Raw genomic sequence first — 19,123 nt, forward strand, 5'->3', positions numbered from 1 at the left:
CTAAAATCCACATAACTTGCATCAAATGCACTGTCTTCATTGGTTTCCCATGTTATCTCCCCAGTAAATTTCCATCAATTATTCTGTCTTAGTCAGTTAGTGGGTGAGAATAAAGTACATAATTCACTTTGGTGGGATCTGCAGAGTCTGTCATAGTTGGGGGTGAGATGCTTGGCGCGTAGCATGGGAGGTGGTCTGCTCCTTCTGCCATGTGCTCCGGGTTTCTGATTGCTCCCAAACATAAATCTTGAGGTTTACAGAGCAACTCCAGATGTGGGGCAACAGAGTGGCACATTTCGTAAAGCTGTTCCCTCACAGCTCCATTAAGTCAAGTTCAATCCCCACCTCCGGTGTTGCATGTGTAAAGTCGGCACCTTTCCCTATTTACTGTAGGCACGGTGCTCCGATTTCCTCCTGCAGGTTGGTAGACCAGCCAGCCACCCATTTGCACCCTAGGTCAGCCAGAGGGTTTGGTTCTGTATCATTCTGTCTATAACTATTTATTTATTTGTCATCTGTCTTCAACAGTCAGGGGCCAGGGGTTCCCACGAGTGTGTGTGTGTGTGTGTGTGTGTGGATATAGCGGTTGAAGGGAGACCTGAGCAGTTTATAAAATGATCAGTGGCATAAATAGGGTAGATAGTCACAGCCTTAAGGGCCTGTCTCACGAGCATGCGACTGCATGCGGCAAGCGCGACCAAACCAGAAGCGGGGGCCGTGCGGGGGCCGCGCGGAGGTCGAGTGATCCCCGTACAGGGCCTGTCCCACAAACATGCGACTGCATGCGGCAAGCGCGACCAAACCGGAAGCGGGGGCCGTGCGGAGGTCGAGTGATCCCGTACGAGTTGACATGAAGTTCGAGCGAAGTCCGCGGGAAGTTCGCGCTAGGCGTACGCCGTCAAGATGCTGCGTATGGCGTCGAGATGCTGCGTATGCCCGTCGAGGTGGTGCGCACGGCCTCAACGCGGCTGCGGGCCGACAGGCCGTTGCCACGCGGAATCTTTGGACAGTGTCAGTTTTTCGGAGCCCCGCGCGATGTCTGGACCAGCTCCGCACAACTCCATATGGCTCCGGCGATCGAAGTGGGACCGGCCCCGCGAGGCCGTACGGCTCAAGCGACCACGTTAGGTCACGCTTGCCGCATGCAGTCACATGCTCGTGGGACAGGCCCTTTAATCCCAGGGTGGAAATGTCAACGACCTAAGGGCATAGCACTAAGGTCAGAGAAGGAAAATTTAAGGGAAAGGTGCGGGCAGGTTTTTTCTTTACACCCAGATCAGTGGGTGCTGGGAATGCACTGCCAAAGGTGGTGGCCGCAGATACAACAGTGTTTAAGAGGCTTTCAGATTGACACCTGGATATGTAGCAAATGGACAGATATGGATCACTTGCAGGTAGAGACAATTAATTTAACTTGGTGTCATGTTCGGCACAGGCATTGTGATCCAAAGATGCTGTGCTGTTCTATACGTTTATCAAAGAGTCTTTTAAAACTTTCTGGAATTAGTTCTTCTGCCCTTATAATCTCTTCTAGTGAGGGGGCCCGTAATAGATGCTTCTTTTGGAGTATTGTTATAGGTCTTGTGATTGTGGGCTACTCTATTTGAGCTGGCTGCTGTAACTGAACCCTGGTGCTGGGGATATTGTCCTGGGAAGTGATGTTAATGTGTCTTTTATCCCCACAGATTTAGAGGATTTTGTGGAGAAGACGTTGTTGGTATTCCTCCAGTGTTTTGAGATACTTGCTGTAGGCAGTCCATGTTCTGATGTGTACAGAGGGTGAATTTAACAAGGCTTTTGTTGTTCACTCTTGTTGTGCTGGTGCCCTGGATACTGAAAGCATTGGTCACTTGGATTATTCTCCCTGGAGTAATTTTGAAGGCAATGTTCTCCAACATCCCCTGATAATTATGGCACTGCACAATTTATTTTCAACAGAAACATGCAAAATACTGGAGAATAAAAAGCCCGTAATTTAAAAGCGGAGATCGGACACTTAACGGCTGAAACCAAATTTGATCCTTTCGGGCAACAACAGGCAGTTAAATCTCATTGGACACTAGGGGTTTGCGGGTTAATCTCGCAATGTCACCTGCAGCAGAAGGGTTTCGTCTTTGGGTGGAGTCAGTCCTGGGAATATGTCATCCAGAATGTTTTCAAACAAGGTCACGTCTTCAGCCAGGAACTTGGTCAGATTTGCATCTTTCAGCGCATTGATGAGAATATGTGATTCATCGGCATGGTTCAGGGACGTCTTTGCATCTCTAAAGAGAAAGTATCCTGTTAGATTATCAGAGGAAATGCTAAATCAAGGGCTGCAGCTTTCTGCCTGCTGTGATTGCAACCCAGAAAGTGATAATGAAATGAGATTGGCAGAGCTGACATGAAACACTGACACCGCGATCACATTAACCTTTTCAATGCTGTGAACAGCTCCTTTGCAGAGAAAAATGGGTCCTGCTGGAAAAGTCACTTGAGATGGTCAACCTGCATTGTCTCCTGGTTGATAAACAGGTAAAAAAGCCTGTTTGGTAAAAATGTTCTAACTTCCATTCCCAGCTCTGTTCTTAGTTCTTGAGTCATAGTCATACAGCGTGGAAACTGGCCCTTCGGCCCAACTTGCCCACATTGACCAACATTTGCCATCTACACTAGTCCCACCTACCTGCATTTGGCCCATATCCCTCTAAACCTATCCTATCCATGTATCTGTTAAATGTTTTTTAAACCTTGTGATCGTACCTGCCTCAACTACCTCCTCCGGCAGCTCATTCCATACACCCACCACCTTTTGTGTAAAATGGTTACGCATCAGGTTCCTATTAAATCTTTCTCTCCCCCTCCCCCTCCCCACTCCCGTCACCTTAAACCTATGTCCCCTGGTTCACAATTCTACTCTGGACAAGAGGCTCTGTGCGTTCACCCAATCTATTCCGCTTATGATTTTGTACACCTCTGTAAGATCACCCCTCATCCTCCTGCATTACAAGGAATGGAGTCCTAGCTTGCTCAATCTATCCCTATAGCTCAGGCCCTCTAGTCCTAGCAACATCCTTATAAATCTTCTCTGCACTCGTTCCAGCTTAACACCAATTTATCGCCCGACCGCGGGAGGATAAAGAGGAAGAAGCTTGGACTTTATTGCCTTCCTTCACAGTGAGGAATGTGGGGAATCCGCTGTGGTGGATGTTTATGTTAACTTTTATGTAGTTGTGTGTCTTGTTGCTTTTTTTTTTAGCATGGCTGTATGGGAATTTGCATATCACTGTACCTTAATTTGTACATGTGACAATAAAATATCTTTGAAACCTTTGAAACCCTTTGAGCCAATTTTGTATCCAACTTGCTAGCTCACTCCAGACCTAACCTTCCCAACCAGCCTACCATACGGAACGGGGTCAAATGCTTTGCCAAAGACAATGTAGACAACATCTTCTAGTCTGCGCTCGTCAAAACGTTTGGTCACCTCTTCAAAAACACCCAATCAAATTTGTGAGGCATGGTATCGCACACGTAAACCCATGCTGATTATCATTGATCAGTCCTTGCCTTTCAATATGCAGGTAGATCCTGTCCCTCAGAATCCCCTTTAATAACTTTCCCACCACTCATATTAGGTTCACCGGCATGTATTTCCATTTGTCCTTGCTGCCCTTCTTAAATAAAGACATAACATTAGCCAACCTCCAGTCTTCTGGTACCTCACCTGTGGCTACCAATGATACAAATATGTTTGCAAGGGCCCCAGTAATTTATTTCCTGGCTTACCACAACGTTCTAGGATACACTTGATCAGATACCAGGGATTTGTATTTGTTTTTAGATTGCCAGCACCTCCTCTCTTGTAATGATGGGCATGTTTTAAGACATCATTACCCTCTTCCCTGAATTCCCAAACTTCCATGACCTTCTCCATGATAAATACAAATGAGAAATATTAATTTAAGACCTCGTACATCTCCTGAGGATCCACACCTAGAAGTACATACATTCTTAAAGGTCGCTTTTCTCTTCTTGTTTAACCTAGATAACTCCTGCACTAGAGTGAATAAGGTTTGATGGACTATATATGTGGGTGGTTTACTGAACTCGAGTGGGTTATCTTCCTTACTGACTGAAGCTGCAACGTGGTGAATGCTTGCTTTCGCTGAATAATCTGAGAACTGAAGATCAGTTATCCATTACAACACAATGTAGCTTGGAGGAGAATTTGGCCTTTGCCTCATCACCTCTCCTCTAGCCCCTGACACATTCAGCCAGAACACCAGATCTTGGCTGGCTTGCCTTGGCTGAATTGTGGGGAGAAAATGTGCTCAAAGATTCAGAAGATTTCAGGCAACACTGAGTCTCCAGCTAATTTAATGTTCTTCCACACGAAGAACGTGTTCTTTCACACTTCTATCTGCAGAGTCTTTCCATGGCACTATTACTCAGCACACGCCGTGGACTGAAATAGAAGTGGGAAATGCTGGAAATACTTAGCTTTTGAGCAAGTGCAACGTTTTGCTTTTAGATGCTGTAAGTTATCCTCTCCATGTGACTATTATCCAGGATATACTCTCCAACTTACCAGTGTGATTATAACCCTGGTAACAATGTAGGCTGGTCTGCCAGTGTGACTATAATTTAGGATACACTGTAGGATACCTGCTGGTGGAACTGTTATCTTTTTTTCACCCAGAGGGTGTCTGGAATCTGGAATGCACTGCCTGACGAGGTTACGGAGGCAGAGACTCTCACAATATTTAAAAGCACTTGACTTGCCAAGACATAAAGGGCCGTGGGATAACTGCAGACAAATGGGAGTAATAAAGATAGTTCCTCAATGTTGGCATGAACCTGGTGGGCTGAAGGGCCTGTTTCTCTGCTGTATAACCCATTGACGCAGCACAGGTGATCACAGTGTTTATGCAGTTCAGGTAACACACGTTTGCACTTACAGGACTCACAAATCATTATTAAAAAATTCAGAGATACAGGATAAAAATTTGCTCTTACAAAATTGATGTAAAAATTAAATAAATATACAACTTTTTTTTTCCAAACTTGCATTTCCTGAAGCATGCACAGACGACAAGGCTTCACGGGACAGAAGATTGCGATATGAACCATTTTCTGGAGACGCAACAACTGCTTATCCGCATAATGCAGGGGGAAGGGGCCTATAATTGATGAGTTGGTTTAATTTTTCCAAATATCCTCAATCTGGGGATAATTCTAGTAGGTTGGACAATAACAAATAAAAACCTTTTACTCAAAAGAGACAGAGATATGCAGGCCAGTAATGTGACAGCAAGAAACTAATCATTGAATAAGGGTAATTTGAAAAAATAAGATAATCAAGAATTATAAATAAAGGTTTTGTGAAAGGGAGATAAATGTTTGACCATTTATTAGGCTTCCTTGAAGAAGTAGCATGTGCTGTGGTTAAGGGTGTTGTACTGTACTTAAATTTCCAAAAGGAATTCAATGAGATACTGCATCAAAGGTTATTGCAGAAAATAGCTCATGATGCAGGAGGTAACATATTGGCATGGATAAAAGATTGTATGGTTTACAGGAAACAGAGAATAAGCATAAATTGATCTTTTTTTCTGGTTGGCAAGATGTAACGAGTGCATGTCATAGGGACAGTCCTATAGCCTGAATATTTAGCAATGTATGGAAAAGACGGAAATAGACACTAAAGTACTGGTGCTAAACTTGCTGATGACACAAGCTGTCACCCGCACTCTCTGTCTACTCCATTTCTTCGTGGTCACCCACTTACTCTCTCTACCATAGGCGTAATCACCTCACTATAACTCCTATCTATGAAGCTCTCATTCTCCCGGATGATCAGGGACACTAGCAGTTTCTATAACATCCCACATCCTGCAGAAGGAACATTGCACCATTCTACCTGCCATCACTACTGCTCTAAAAACCAAGAGGAAAAAAAACACAAAAATCACACACAAGCAACAGCAGACTGTATCTTTACCCCCTGTCCCTTTACCCTCTGCTCAACCTCCTCGCCAAAGCCTCACACTTACCCTCCACACAGCACTTTACCTCAACACAGCCTCTCTCCCATTAGGCCGCCCCGCTACACCTTGTCTTCCTTTAATGGCTGTGCAATTAGCTCATTTTGCTCACTCAACCAATCCACCAACCGCCTTTTGAAATCTCCCACCACTGCTCTGACACTGAAATGTTTAGTGACTCTCTAAATTTATGTTACACAAACTGAACCAGGATATCTGAACCAGGCCATCCTTCTCCTCCCACCTTCCCTGGCCATTCCTGCATTGCCAAACCTAATCTGGACCATTCTCACTCTCCTCCCAGTGTCATCATTCTAATTGTATGGTAATGAATTGTGTACAGTTCTGCTCGCCCCATTACAGGAAGATGTGGTGCAGAAGAGGCTTACTAGAATGCTGTCCGGTTAATAGACAATAGACAATAGGTGCAAGAGTAGGCCATTCGGCCCTTCGAGCCAGCACCGCCATTCAATGTGATCATGGCTGATCATCCCCAATCAGTACCCCATTCCTGCCTTCTCCCCATATCCCCTGACTCCACTATTTGTAAGAGCCCTATATAGTTCTCTCTTGAAAGCATCCGGAGAACCTGCCTCCACCGCCCTCTTAGGCAGAGAATTCCACAGACTCACCACTCTCTGTGAGAAAAAGTGTTTCCTCGTCTCCATTCTAAATGGCTTACTCCTTATTCTTAAACTGTGGCCGCTGGTTCTGGACTCCCCCAACATCAGGAACATGTTTCCTGCCTCTAGCATGTCCAAACCCTTAAAAATCTAATAGGGTGAATTATGAGAGGCGAAGATGTGGAACACAGTCAGACCTATTCCCAGGGTGGAAATGTCAAAGCCTAGAGGGCATCAATTTAAGGTTAGAAAGGTAACATTTAAAGGAGATGTACAGGGCAAGTTTTTTTTTTAAACAGAAAGTGATGGGTTCCTCTCACACGCTGCTGTGGGTTTTGGTTGGAGGCAGATACAATAGTGGCGTTTAAAGAGGCTTTTAAATAGGCACATAGATATACAGTAAATGGACCAATATGGATCACATGCAGGCAGTGGTTGTTAACTTGCATCATGTTTGGCACAGACATTGTGGGCTGAAGGGCCTGTTTCTGGGTGTTTAGAAACATAGAAAATAGGTGCAGGAGTAGGCCATTCGGCCCTTCGAGCCTGCACCGCCATTCAATATGATCATGGCTGATCATCCAACTCAGTATCCCATCCCTGCCTTCTCTCCATACTCCCTGATCCCTTTAGCCACAAGGGCCACATCTAACTCTCTCTTAAATATAGTCAATGAACTGGCCTCAACTACCTTCTGTGGCAGAGAATTCCACAGATTCACCACTCTCTGTATAAAAAATGATTTTCTCATCTCGGTCCTAAAAGACTTCCCTCTTATCCTTAAACTGTGACCCCTAGTTCTGGACTTCCCCAACATCGGGAATAATCTTCCTGCATCTAGCCTGTCCAATTTTGTAAGTTTCTATAAGATCCCCCCTCAATTTGTGTTGTTCTATGTTCTCATTTGTGAGTATAATGGAATGTTGCCTTTTATTGCAAGTGGTATGGAGCAACCTTTCGTGGCATTGCTGAGACCAAACGGGGAGAATTGCATGCGTTTTTCGTCCACGTTAAAGGAAGGAGGTACAAGTTGGAGGCATTGTAGAGGAAGTTCGGCAAGTTGATTCTTGAGATGAAGGGCTTGCTATCGGAAGAGAGGCTCAGAAGGATAGGCCTTTGAAGCGAGTTGTGATGAGAAAGTCACTGTCTGAGAAGACGGAGGAAACAAATTCAACAGGAACTCTCAAAGAGAATTGGATCAATACTTCAGTGGGTGATTATGGTGTGGGGTGGGGGGGGGGGGGGGGGGGGGGCGGGCGAAGGAATGGGACTAATTACTAGAACAAGGTCAAAGAGCTTCCAAAACCAAATTTAACTAAAATAGTCAAAATTGTAATAATATTATTACCTGCCCAGATATATTTTTAGCTCTGAGTAGACCGCCAATAAGGGGTAAACCGGGGAAAAACAGTGACCTGCCCCCATATTTAGAGAGCAAAACTCCGTGGCCTCAGTAGTGTTACTTGTGAACAGGGCACGTTGAATCAGACTGCCTGCTCCTTCTGAAGATGATCATCTTGGTACGCTAGCAACTCCCTTCATGGGGATGACATGGATAGACTGGTGAGATGCGCCAACTGCTTAAGTTCACACTTACTTCATCCACAAAGCTCTCTTTTTCTGCCCTGCCATCAGTAACACAGACTTTATGGATCGCATTCCAAAGTCATAATGGTCCTAAAGAAATTGGGGCAAAAAAATGAATTCAGAGGTTAAAAGCAACTAATTTTAACTGTCTGGTGTGAATCTCCATTTCCCACTCAATGGACACTTGAATGTGAACCACACCATAAACAGTTGCAGTGAGACTCACATCAGTCAAATTCTGTGGCAGGATATGTTGGTCACCTGTATCTTTCAACTGAAGTCTCTTTGAGTATCTTAAGAATCTTTCAACATCACCACTGGGTGGCGCCAGCAATGGCTGCCTCGCCAACAGTCTCTGTCCCGTTCTTCTTTGTTGTGTTAAATGTGTGTTTAATGTATGTTTTAGTGTTCTTTAGCTTGTTTTATGTGGGGGGTGGGGATGTGTTGGGGGAAACTTTTTTAAAAATCTCACCTCGACGGAGATGCGATTTTTTCCGTATCGTATCGCTGTCCGCACTGCGGCCTAACATCGAGGAGTTGCCGGCCTCTTGCTGGTGACCGACTTCGGAAGCTCCAACCGCGAGTGCCTATGGGACTTACCATCGTGGAGCTGGTGATCCCTTTGCCAGGGATCAACCTTGGAGCTCCAACTGCGGGAGCCTGCGGACTTTAACATCGTGGAGCTCGAGGTCCCTATTTAGAGACCGACTTCGGGAGCTCCAAGCTGCAGGAGCTTCAACCGTGCAAACGCGGGAGCTTGGATCTCCCTGACGCGGGAGCTTCGACCCCCGACGCAGGGGCCTCAACCGCCCCGACTGTGGATGGTTCGACTGCCACGACCGTGGGAGAATAAGGAGGAAGAAAATTGAACTTTATTGCCTTCCATCACAGTGAGGAATGTGGGGAATCCGCTGTGGTGGATGTTTATGTTAATTTTTATGTAGTTGTGTGTCTTGTTGCTTTTTTTCTGTATGGCTGTATGGTAATTCGAATATCACTGTACCTTAATTGATACACATGACAGTAAAAGACCTTTGAAACCTTTGAAGTCAAACTCCCATTAGTTTAATTTCCATCATCCCAAATGATTTGAAGGAGAATGTACAAGGCATGATTAGTAAGCTTGCAGATGACATTACAGTGGGTGATATCGTAGATATCAAAATCACAGCAGGATCTTGGTCAGTTGGGTAAGTGGGCTGAGGGATGCTTAATGGATGTTAATGCAGATAAGTGGGTGGTGTTGCATTTTGGGAAGTCAAAGCAGGGAAGGACCTTCACATGGCAGGGCCCTGGGGAGTATTGTAGAGCAGAGGAATGTAGGAGTGCAGGTACATAGATCCTTGAAAGTGTAGTCACAGGTAGAAAGGGTGGTTAAGAAGGCTTTTGATACGTTGACCTTCATAGAGTCATAGACATAGAGTGATACTGTGGAAACAGGCCCTTCGGCCCATCTTGCCCACACCGGCCAACATGTCCCAGCAACTGTGTTTAAGCAACTGCAGATGCTGGAAAATCGAAGGTGGACAAAAATCTGAAGAAGGCTTTATGCCCGAAACGTTGCCTATTTCCTTCGCTCCATAGATGCTGCTGCACCCGCTGAATTTCTCCAGCACTTTTGTCTACCTTCGATGTCCCAGCAACTATAGTCCCACCTGCCCAAGTTTGGTCCATATTCCTCCAAACCTGTCCTGTCCAACTGTTTCTTAAAAGTTGGGATAATCCCTGCCTCAACTACCTCCTCTGGCAGTTTGTTCCAGACAGCCACCAACCTTTGTGTGAAAAAGTTACCCCTCAGATTCCTATTAAATCTTTTCCCCTTCACCTTAAACCTATGTCCTCTGGTTCTCGATTCACCTACTCTGGGCAAGAGACTCTGTGCATCTATCATCTGTCAGGATATTGCGTGTAGAAGCCACTGAGAACCACTTCTCAAACCAGAAGACAAAGTTTTAAGATCAGAGGAGATAGATAGGAAACTGAGAGGCAACCTTTTCTACACAGAAGGTGGTCAGTATATGGAACAAGCTGCCAGAGAAGGTAGTTGCGGCATGAACTATAAGAACATTTAAAAGACGTTTGGACAGGTACATGGATAAGAATGATTTAGAGGGATTTTGGCCAAACACAGGCAGGTGGGACTAGTGTAGATGAGGCATCTTGGTCGCTCTGGGCAAGTTGGGCCAAAGGGCCTGTTACCGTGCTGTATGACTCTTAAACTCATAATCCCATGCAGTCAAAAGTGCTGCAGCTCACCAATCCATTTTAATTTGCGTGTTGTGTTCCCATATACCTCTGACCAAAGAACATAGAACTGAACAGCACAGGAACAGACACCATGTCTGTGTCGTAGTTTTAATTTAACCTCATCCCATTTGCTTGCTATTGTTTATATCCTTCCTTTCCCTGCTTGTTCATATGCCTGTTTAGTGCCCCTTAAATGTTGCCTTCACATCCTCTTCCATCACTTCCTTGGCAGTAGGTTCCAGGCACCTACTACTCTGTGTAAAATACTTGCCTCATAAATCTCCTTTAAACTTCTCCCCATTCACCTAAAATGTATGTTCTCTGGGATTTGACAGTTGCACCCTGGAAAACACCCTGGACAGTCTACTCTCTCAAGCCTCTCATAATTGTATATACTTCCAGCAAATCTCTCCTCAGCCTCCAACACTGGAGCAAAAACAATCCATTTCTGTCCAAATTCTCCTCATAGGTAGTCCACTCCCATCCAGGCAACATTTTGGCAAACCTTTCCTGCACTCTCTCCAGAGCGTCCACATCCGTCCTGTAATGTGGTGGCCAGCATCGAACACAACACTGCAAAAGAGGCTAATCGAATTTTCTAAAGCAGCAACATGACTTCCTGACTCTTATTCTCAATGCTCTGACAAGCACACCATATGCTTTCTTTACCACTTTATCTACCCGTGTTGCTACTTTCAGGGAGCTGTGAGCTTTAACCCCAAAATCCCTCCGCAACCCAATACTTCAATAAGTCCTGCCATTTTCTGTATACTTTCCTCTTTTATTTTACAGGTACCTTCCTGTACTCTCTCTTGGTCTGGTCCTGTCGAAAAGTTTTCAATCTGTTGTAAATGATATTAATGTTCCCCCCCCCCCCCCCCCCCCCCCCCAGTTCTTTGCAACCAAGTGTGATCATACCTCATTTGGAATGTATATGCAGGCGCCCGTACCAACTGGATTGGACAACCCTCAAATAATTCCACCCAGCTTCACCTTCCACCAATCTACTCTCCTTGAAAACTCTAGGAACCTCTGACTAAGCCTAGCATGACTCAGGAATCAAGTCAAGGATGGTCCTGACATCTGGGGCTGCTGGAATTCGAGCAGACCATGACTGGGAACGACCAACTTAGCCACCGGTAACCAGTAAAAGGAGACCACGTAACTGCGGCAGAACCCAGGTGCGCACGGGCTGGGAGAATGTCCCGTATTCAGGGTGATGGATGTTGAACATTAGCTCTGAACATACGTACTGCATGTGTACCCACCATGTTTTTTTCCCATTTGGAAGTAGTCTGGTATGGACCATGACCGAGCCTGGAAAGGCTGGATCAGCGAATGGCTGCCAAGTGAATGAGGCCCCCTACCTGATGGGAAAGCTGCTTGCTGGCCAACTCGTAGAGATTGATGACCTTTCCAGAGAGAGATCTAGCTGACTTAAAGCCCGCAGAGTAGAGCGTAATTTCAGCAATGAGCTTGGAGTCAGGTACCATCATGGCAACTGGTCGGAACAGGGATTTTAGGTTGTCTGGCAATTCAACACGACCTTCATACCTAGAGCAGTGAAAGAAAATAATGTTCAAATCAGGTCCAGAAATGTCCAGAGGACAGGTCAGCAGTTGGAGGGAAAAGGCAACAGCCTATGACACTCACACCATAAGGCGACACACGGTGACACACTCACATCATAGGTCAACACGCCGTGACACACTCACACCATAAAGCAACACACCGTGACACACTCACACCTCAGGTCACAGTAGGAGGGGAAAAACAACACCCTGTGGCGCTGAAGGTTGTAGGGCTGAAGGACTCGACACAATAGGAAGAGGGTGAGTGTGGAATGATCCAAAATAAGGAAAGGAATAACGTAATCACAATGATGGCAGCTCAGAAGCCAATACAGATCAGCAACTACAGGACAAGCCCTTTGTGTTCGGATGACAAGTTCTTGGTGTTAGGATGACAATGCCTCAGTGCAAACAAGATAAAACCATTAGAATGATTCATTTAAGAGGGGTAGAACAAGAAGGGCAGCCAGGAGCAAGTTAGAATATGTAAATCTAGAGGGAGAAAGGAAAGCTGAGGGTTTCATCGGCAAAGTAGAGGAATTGCACAGAGCAATGGAAAGTAGGTGGCCCTGATGATGGAGCAGATGTTCAAAATCACCAATGAGAGGTGGAGGATGAAAAGTCAGCCCCAAACACTATCCACAGATCGATCGGGGCTGGGAAATCAGCCTGCAAAGTGGGGAGCAAGTGGTAATGACAGGAATTACTTAAAAACACAAATCACTTATGGAAAATTGTTGGTTAAATTCTAAACGTTGTCAAGACACATCGTGGTGTAAGTAACTGTTGTAGCTTCACAGCAGAGGGATTAGAGTAAAAAGACATGATCCTCAATGTAAACAGAACAGCAGCAGCAAAACTTCATTATCACCACAGCAGCTGACAAATCAACCAAGGAAAAGAAAAACTTTAGAAAAGTAGCTTTAATAGGAAATAAATCTACTAAAGCTGGTGGATTAAAGCACTAGAATGTGTGTCTGACAACATCAAAGTCTCCTTTAACAGTACTTGAAATTAAACTGGAGTTTAATGTTGGTCACAATGTGATCCCAAGAAACTGAGAGAAGGGAGAGGCTGATAGCATTGGCCTCTAACATTTTCCCGGCACTTCCTATAGAGTTCCTGGTAGGTGGTCACCCACGCTGCACCCCGTCTTCTTCCGGGGCACAATCCTTCTACATAGGGATGAGCTCTTCATCCAAAGGCCAGGATAAGGCCTGATTTTGGTTTATACAGAAAGATATACATCTGTCCGTGCCACTAACGCTTTCAACAGGCCACTCGCCTCTAGTGAACTGCTGTCTCATGTCTGAATAACAGTTGGCTGGAATCAGTCTGAAGAAGGGTTTCGGCCCGAAACGTCGCCTATTTCCTTCGCTCCATAGATGCTGCTGCACCCGCTGAGTTTCCCCAGCAATTTTGTGTACCTCCGGCTGGAATCATTAGTGGATTTCTTGAAGTCTTGGAAACATATTTTAATCTTGGCTCCACTTTCTCTAGTCTTTCACACAAACTCATTCCTCTTTCATTTCTATTCCTTCCTCTCTCTCTCCCTCTCCATTCTTTCTTCAGCACTGCCATTATTTCACTGCTCCTCCTCTCCATTAACTTTCATCTCTTTCATTCACTTTTTTTCTTGATTTCTCTTTCCTCCAATATTTTCTTCTCTCTCTTCTGCTTCCCCTCTCTCTCTTTTCCCCTTGATTCCTACTCTTCCTCTTTTTCATTCACCCCACCACTCAATCTTCTTCAGTCACTTCTTCACGATCAAGAGTTTTGGTCACTTTTGTTCAGAAACAAAGTTGGAGCAATCCATAGATCGGGAAGTGAGATGAAGATTGAGAGTTGGATAGCCTGACCTCAAAGGTACAGGAAGTTACCGAAGGTGCGAATGTAGCAAAGTAAATGCAGCAAAAAGAAAGTAAAGCCCAAAGTGATTCAAAAAATTAAGTCAGCACTAAAGCGACAAATAAATCAGACAATCCAAGGGCAACACGGTGGCGCAGCGGTAGAATTACTGTCAACAGCGCCAGAGACCCGGGTTTGATCCTGACTACGGCTACTGTCTTTATGCAGTTTGTATGTTCTCCCTGTGACCTGCGTGGGTTTTCTCCGGGATCTCTGGTTTCCTCCCACACTCCAAAGGAGTACAGGTTTGTAGGTTAATTGGTTTGGTTTAATTGTAAATTGTCCCTAGCATGTGTAGGATAGTGTTAGTGTGCGGGGATCGCTGGTTGATGTGGACCCGGTGGGTCGAAGGGCATGTTTCCACACTATACCTCTAAACTAAACTAAATTAAATTGAGGGTCAGGCAGCAGCTGGAGAGGAGGAAACAGAGTTAATGTTTCAGGACGATTACCTTGAAAGAGAAAAATAATTCATGTTCCAGGATCAATGCAAATTTAAAACATCTGAACCTTCATATCATCATAACATCACCAAAATTCACCAAATTAATTTATTCAATGGTTCACACCATAATCGACATTATTTTCCAAGGGCTTCACTGCAACCACAGAGATTCCTGCAAAAATCATCAGAGGCTTGATTCAAAGCCGATTACTTCTCACAATGTCTGTATTCAAATTCAGCTAAATTCCAGAAATCTAAGCCATTCGAGTCTCAGATGAATTATTGCAGCATTCTCCTAATCTCATAACCATTCAAGAATTTAACACAAGTCATTGTATGTATTGAAAAGGTGGTGGTGAGTTGCCTTCTACAACCTGGGAGCTTCTTCGCTTGGGAGGAAGGATGAAAGAATCACAGCATGATTACAGCACAAAGACCATTCTGTCCGTTGACTCACTGATCCAGGTCCCTTTTGATCGCTGCAAGTGAATCTGAACTCCACCACTACTTCTGACAGTGCAACCAAGACACTAACAGTTCGCGCCGTTGAAGGGGGAATAGGCTTGGGTTCCATATGACTCTTGATCTAGGACTAGGACTAGTTCACAGAGGTATAGATGGGGTAGGCTACAGGAAACATTTCCCCTCAGCTGAGGTAGAAAAAAACTGGAGGAGATAAATTTAAGGTAAGGGGTAAGAGATTTAGAGAGGATTTTCACTCAGACAGTGGTGAAGGCAGAGTCACTGGTAGCAGAAGTATCTCAATGAGCTCTTGAATTGCTTAGGCATAGAGGCTATGATCCAAGTGATGGAAGATGGCATTAATATAGATGGGTACCATTGGTGCGCATGGATGTGGTGGGCTGAACGGTGTGTCTCAATGCTGTATGACTCAATGATACAGGGAGTGAGGGACAACACTGCACTGAGGGTGTGTGTGGGCAGGGTGTGGAACAACAAGATCACAAGGGGTTCCTGATTGAGTGCAGATTCCGAGATCCACCTCTCACTTCTCCCTATTCTACTCACCATCTCTGTGAAATGGCCACCAAGCTGCTTCCCACACAGATTGCCTGATGGAATTTAGGTCCAGATGTTGTTGATGTGGACCACACCTCTGGAACAAAGGTTGTGTGTTTAAATAATGAACAAAATCGGATGTGTCCCTGAAATATTCTTCCATTGCAGAACATTATAGCTTCTCCCTAAATCGGGCTAGGTCGGGCCAGCCTGACTCATGTTGATGCCTGATGTTTATGTTGGGTGACCTATGTTGAAAGTGTGCTTCATTTTGCCGCACGCATTTCTAATCACTATGATTATCGAAGAAATAGATTTTTCAAATATTTCTCAAAACAACACCTCGGCTTCATATCCACAAAAATGAAAACCTGGAATGCCAAAACTTTTGCATGAACTGCAGCTTACCTAGGGTTTATAGTGGCAAAGAAACCACAGGACATATTCAGCCGAATCTCTCTGTCTCCAAATACAAACCTGGAAGGAAAAAAAACAATCTGTTGCCGAGAATATGGGGAGTATAATGGAGGTATTTATTGAAATGAGTGGTTAACGGGTGCGGTGGGCCTGTTTGTGTCCTGTGTATCTTATTATCATGTCTGTTCACAGTGACACAACACTCTAATTTCCAAAGGCAGGCCCCAGCTTTCAATTATCCGGCAGCATGATTTAAATTATCAATTTGAAATTATATCTGAACAAGATGACTTGTTACTCCTACACAAGCTCGTGGTTCAATAAATTAAATCATCAAATCTTTCATGCCTTTATCCCTGGTCACCCCTTCAGTCTGCTTCAGACTTACAACCTCAGAAATCTCTGAATTTCCAAATTCTGACCGCATGATCACCACAGATTTTGTTTTAGTTTAGAGGTACAGCATGGAAATAGGCCGTTCAGCCCACACCAACCATTAACTACCTGTTCACACTAGTTCTATTTTATCCCACTTCCCCATTCACTTCTTACAGAGGCCAATTGACTTACAAGCCTGCGCATGTTTGGGATGTGCGAGAAAAACCAGGGCATCTGGAGGAAACCCATGCATTCAAAGGCAGAATATGCAAAGTCCACACAGACAGCACCCAAGATCAGGATTGAACTCAGGTCTGTTGCAGTGAGGCATCAGCTCCACCAACTGCGTCACTATGCCGCCCACGATTTAATCCATCCACCACGGGGAGCTGTGTCTTTAGCTGCCTGGGATCTGGAATTTGCTCCCTTATCTCTTCTGCCTTTCAGTCCCTGTCTCTTTTCCTTAAAGATGTTTTTCATAACCGACATCTAACACTGGTTCACCCCACCTTTCCTCTCCTTTAAAACTTAAGAGCTATCTCTTTCTGCAAGCTTTTGGCCTCCTGTCTTAATAGCTTTTTACACGGATTGGTCAGTTGTCACAAAGCCCTAAGAGATGTTTCATTCCTTAAAAATACATGCTATTACTGATGACTAGAATCCAGCAAATACTGAAAATATTAACTGTGTTGCCATGGCATCCACTGCTCTAAAAGGACAGCTTATTCCCCAGTGCCTGCTTCTTTTGTCGAACAAGCGATCAAACCCAGCAACAAATGCCACAACTTAGTCCAGGTTTTCTTTTCAAATTTACTCCATCAATGCATGAAAAATTTAGTTTGTTCAAATTGCTGATTTTCAATTGACTCAATAGTCAGAGAGGAAAATATACTGGCATATAAGGAGTGCGTCAGACTGGGGCCATGAGTCACAGCTGTTGGCCTGTTGTGTAGTTATTCATGTTACCTTCCTATGGTAGGATGAGGTTTGTACGTGTACTTTACTGCCAGAAATTACATTAATTCCTCCGTGCATATTGATAGTTAAAATAAATTGGCCTTCAAAATATCGGCTAACTATTGGGATATGCACGAGACACAAGAGGGGTACATGATGCTGCAAAAACAAAAAACAAACTACAGGAAGATTTCAACAGGTCAGGCAGCATTTGTGGAGGAAAATGGACATTTAGGGTTGGTGTCCTTCGTTTGGGCTGGGATAGAAAATGTCAAAATCAGGTTGGAGGCTGTGGAGGGGAGATACCCTGAAACAATGAGATCTGTGATAGTTTGGGAGACGCAAAATGCTGGAGTAACTCAGCGGGACGGGCAGCATCTCTGGAGAGAAGGAATGGGTGACATTTCGGGTCAAGACCCTTCTTCAGACTGGTTAGGGATAGGGGAAACAAAAGCTATAGACGATGATGTAGAGAGATAAAGAACAATTAATGAATGATACGCAAAAAAGTAATGATGATAAAGGAAACAGGCCATTGTTAGCTGTTTGTTTGATGAAAACGAGAAGCTATTCCTTATCATCGTTACTTTTTTGCATATCTTTCATTCATTGTTCTTTCTAGATCATCATCTATATATTTTGTTTCCCTTATCCCTAACCAGTCTGAAGAAGGGTCTCGACCCAAAACGTCACCCATTCCTTCTCTCCAGAGATGCTGCCTGTCCCGCTGATTTACTCCAGCTTTTTATGTCTATCTTCGGTTTAAACCAGCATCTGCAGTTATTTACTACACATAGTATGGGTGACAATGCCTGACTACCATTGGTCCTGGAGTAGGTATCAGGAGGGGTCTGAGAGTTCTTGTCCAGCCAGATTAATCCAGATGAAGGGTCCTGACTCGCAACATCAACTGTCCATTTCCTTCCACAGATGCTGTCTAATCTTCTTACATCCTCCAGCAGATTGTCTGTGAACGTTGGGATGGTCATTTGCTTCTAAATGTATCTCGGAGGTCAAACACACATAGGTTTTTGAAAGCTTATATTCGGGCAAGCGTGTTTGAGGGTTTAATATATAAAACATATGTAAAGTTTTACTGTAAGTGCAAAGTAATGCACTTTGTAGATTGTACTCACTGCACCGACTGGAACTTCAGTCATTCCATGCACTGGAATTTAGGTCAGAGATACAGCATTGTAACAGGCCCATCAAGCCCATGCTGATCATTGATCACCCATGAACACCAGTTCTCCAACATTCAAATCCATTCCCTACAATTTAGGGGGCAATTATTACAGAGGCCAATTCAACTATAAACTTGAATATCTTTGGGGTATGGGAGGAAACCGGAACGCCATGGTTATCCACAGGGAGAACATGCAAACTGCACGTAGACATTCCCCATTCCCAGGATTGGACCTGAGTATCTGTGCCACTCTGCTGCCTGCTTCTCTCTGCTCTCAACCTTTCTCTTTCCTCATTCCCTTTGATTTGAGTTTTCAGTCCCATGCTCTTTTGTCATCCCACAGGGTTTTACCCATTTGAGATGTTTTACAGCTTAACACAACACTGGAGGAATGCTTTATTATTATACTTGATGTCTGTGGCAAATGCGTGAAGATAGTAAATGCATCTCAATGCCGTGTGTGTATGTGAGTACTCACTTCAGCACTTCACTGTCCTTGGCTGCCTTAATTGTCTGGATCTGTGAGGCAATTACAGACAAGACTTCCACGTCAATCCGATTAAACTCGTCGAAGCAGATCCATGTCCCAGACTGAGCCATTCCAGAGAACAATTTGCCCATCATCTGCAGAGGAGAAAGGATGGCAAATAGGTGGGGAGAGAGGAGGCGAGAAAATAAAGGAAGGTCAACGTTATGCCAGCTTTGATTAGCACAGTGCTGGCTGAGGACAGGTTTTGCGCAGCAGCTACTGTATCTGC

At 44.6% G+C, this 19,123-nt stretch overlaps 1 protein-coding gene across 1 annotated transcript in view; it reads right to left on the reverse strand.

Moving 5' to 3' along the window:
* dnah14 (dynein axonemal heavy chain 14) overlaps positions 1 to 19,123 on the reverse strand; it is a 435,381-nt gene that overhangs the window by 179,176 nt on the left and 237,082 nt on the right. The window contains 5 exon segments of the mRNA XM_033020484.1: positions 2,093 to 2,264; positions 8,247 to 8,326; positions 11,851 to 12,037; positions 15,836 to 15,904; positions 18,844 to 18,989. Coding sequence (XP_032876375.1) covers positions 2,093 to 2,264; positions 8,247 to 8,326; positions 11,851 to 12,037; positions 15,836 to 15,904; positions 18,844 to 18,989 — 654 coding nt within the window.

Source organism: Amblyraja radiata, chromosome 5, assembly GCF_010909765.2.
Source record: "Amblyraja radiata isolate CabotCenter1 chromosome 5, sAmbRad1.1.pri, whole genome shotgun sequence".
NCBI lineage: Eukaryota > Metazoa > Chordata > Chondrichthyes > Rajiformes > Rajidae > Amblyraja > Amblyraja radiata.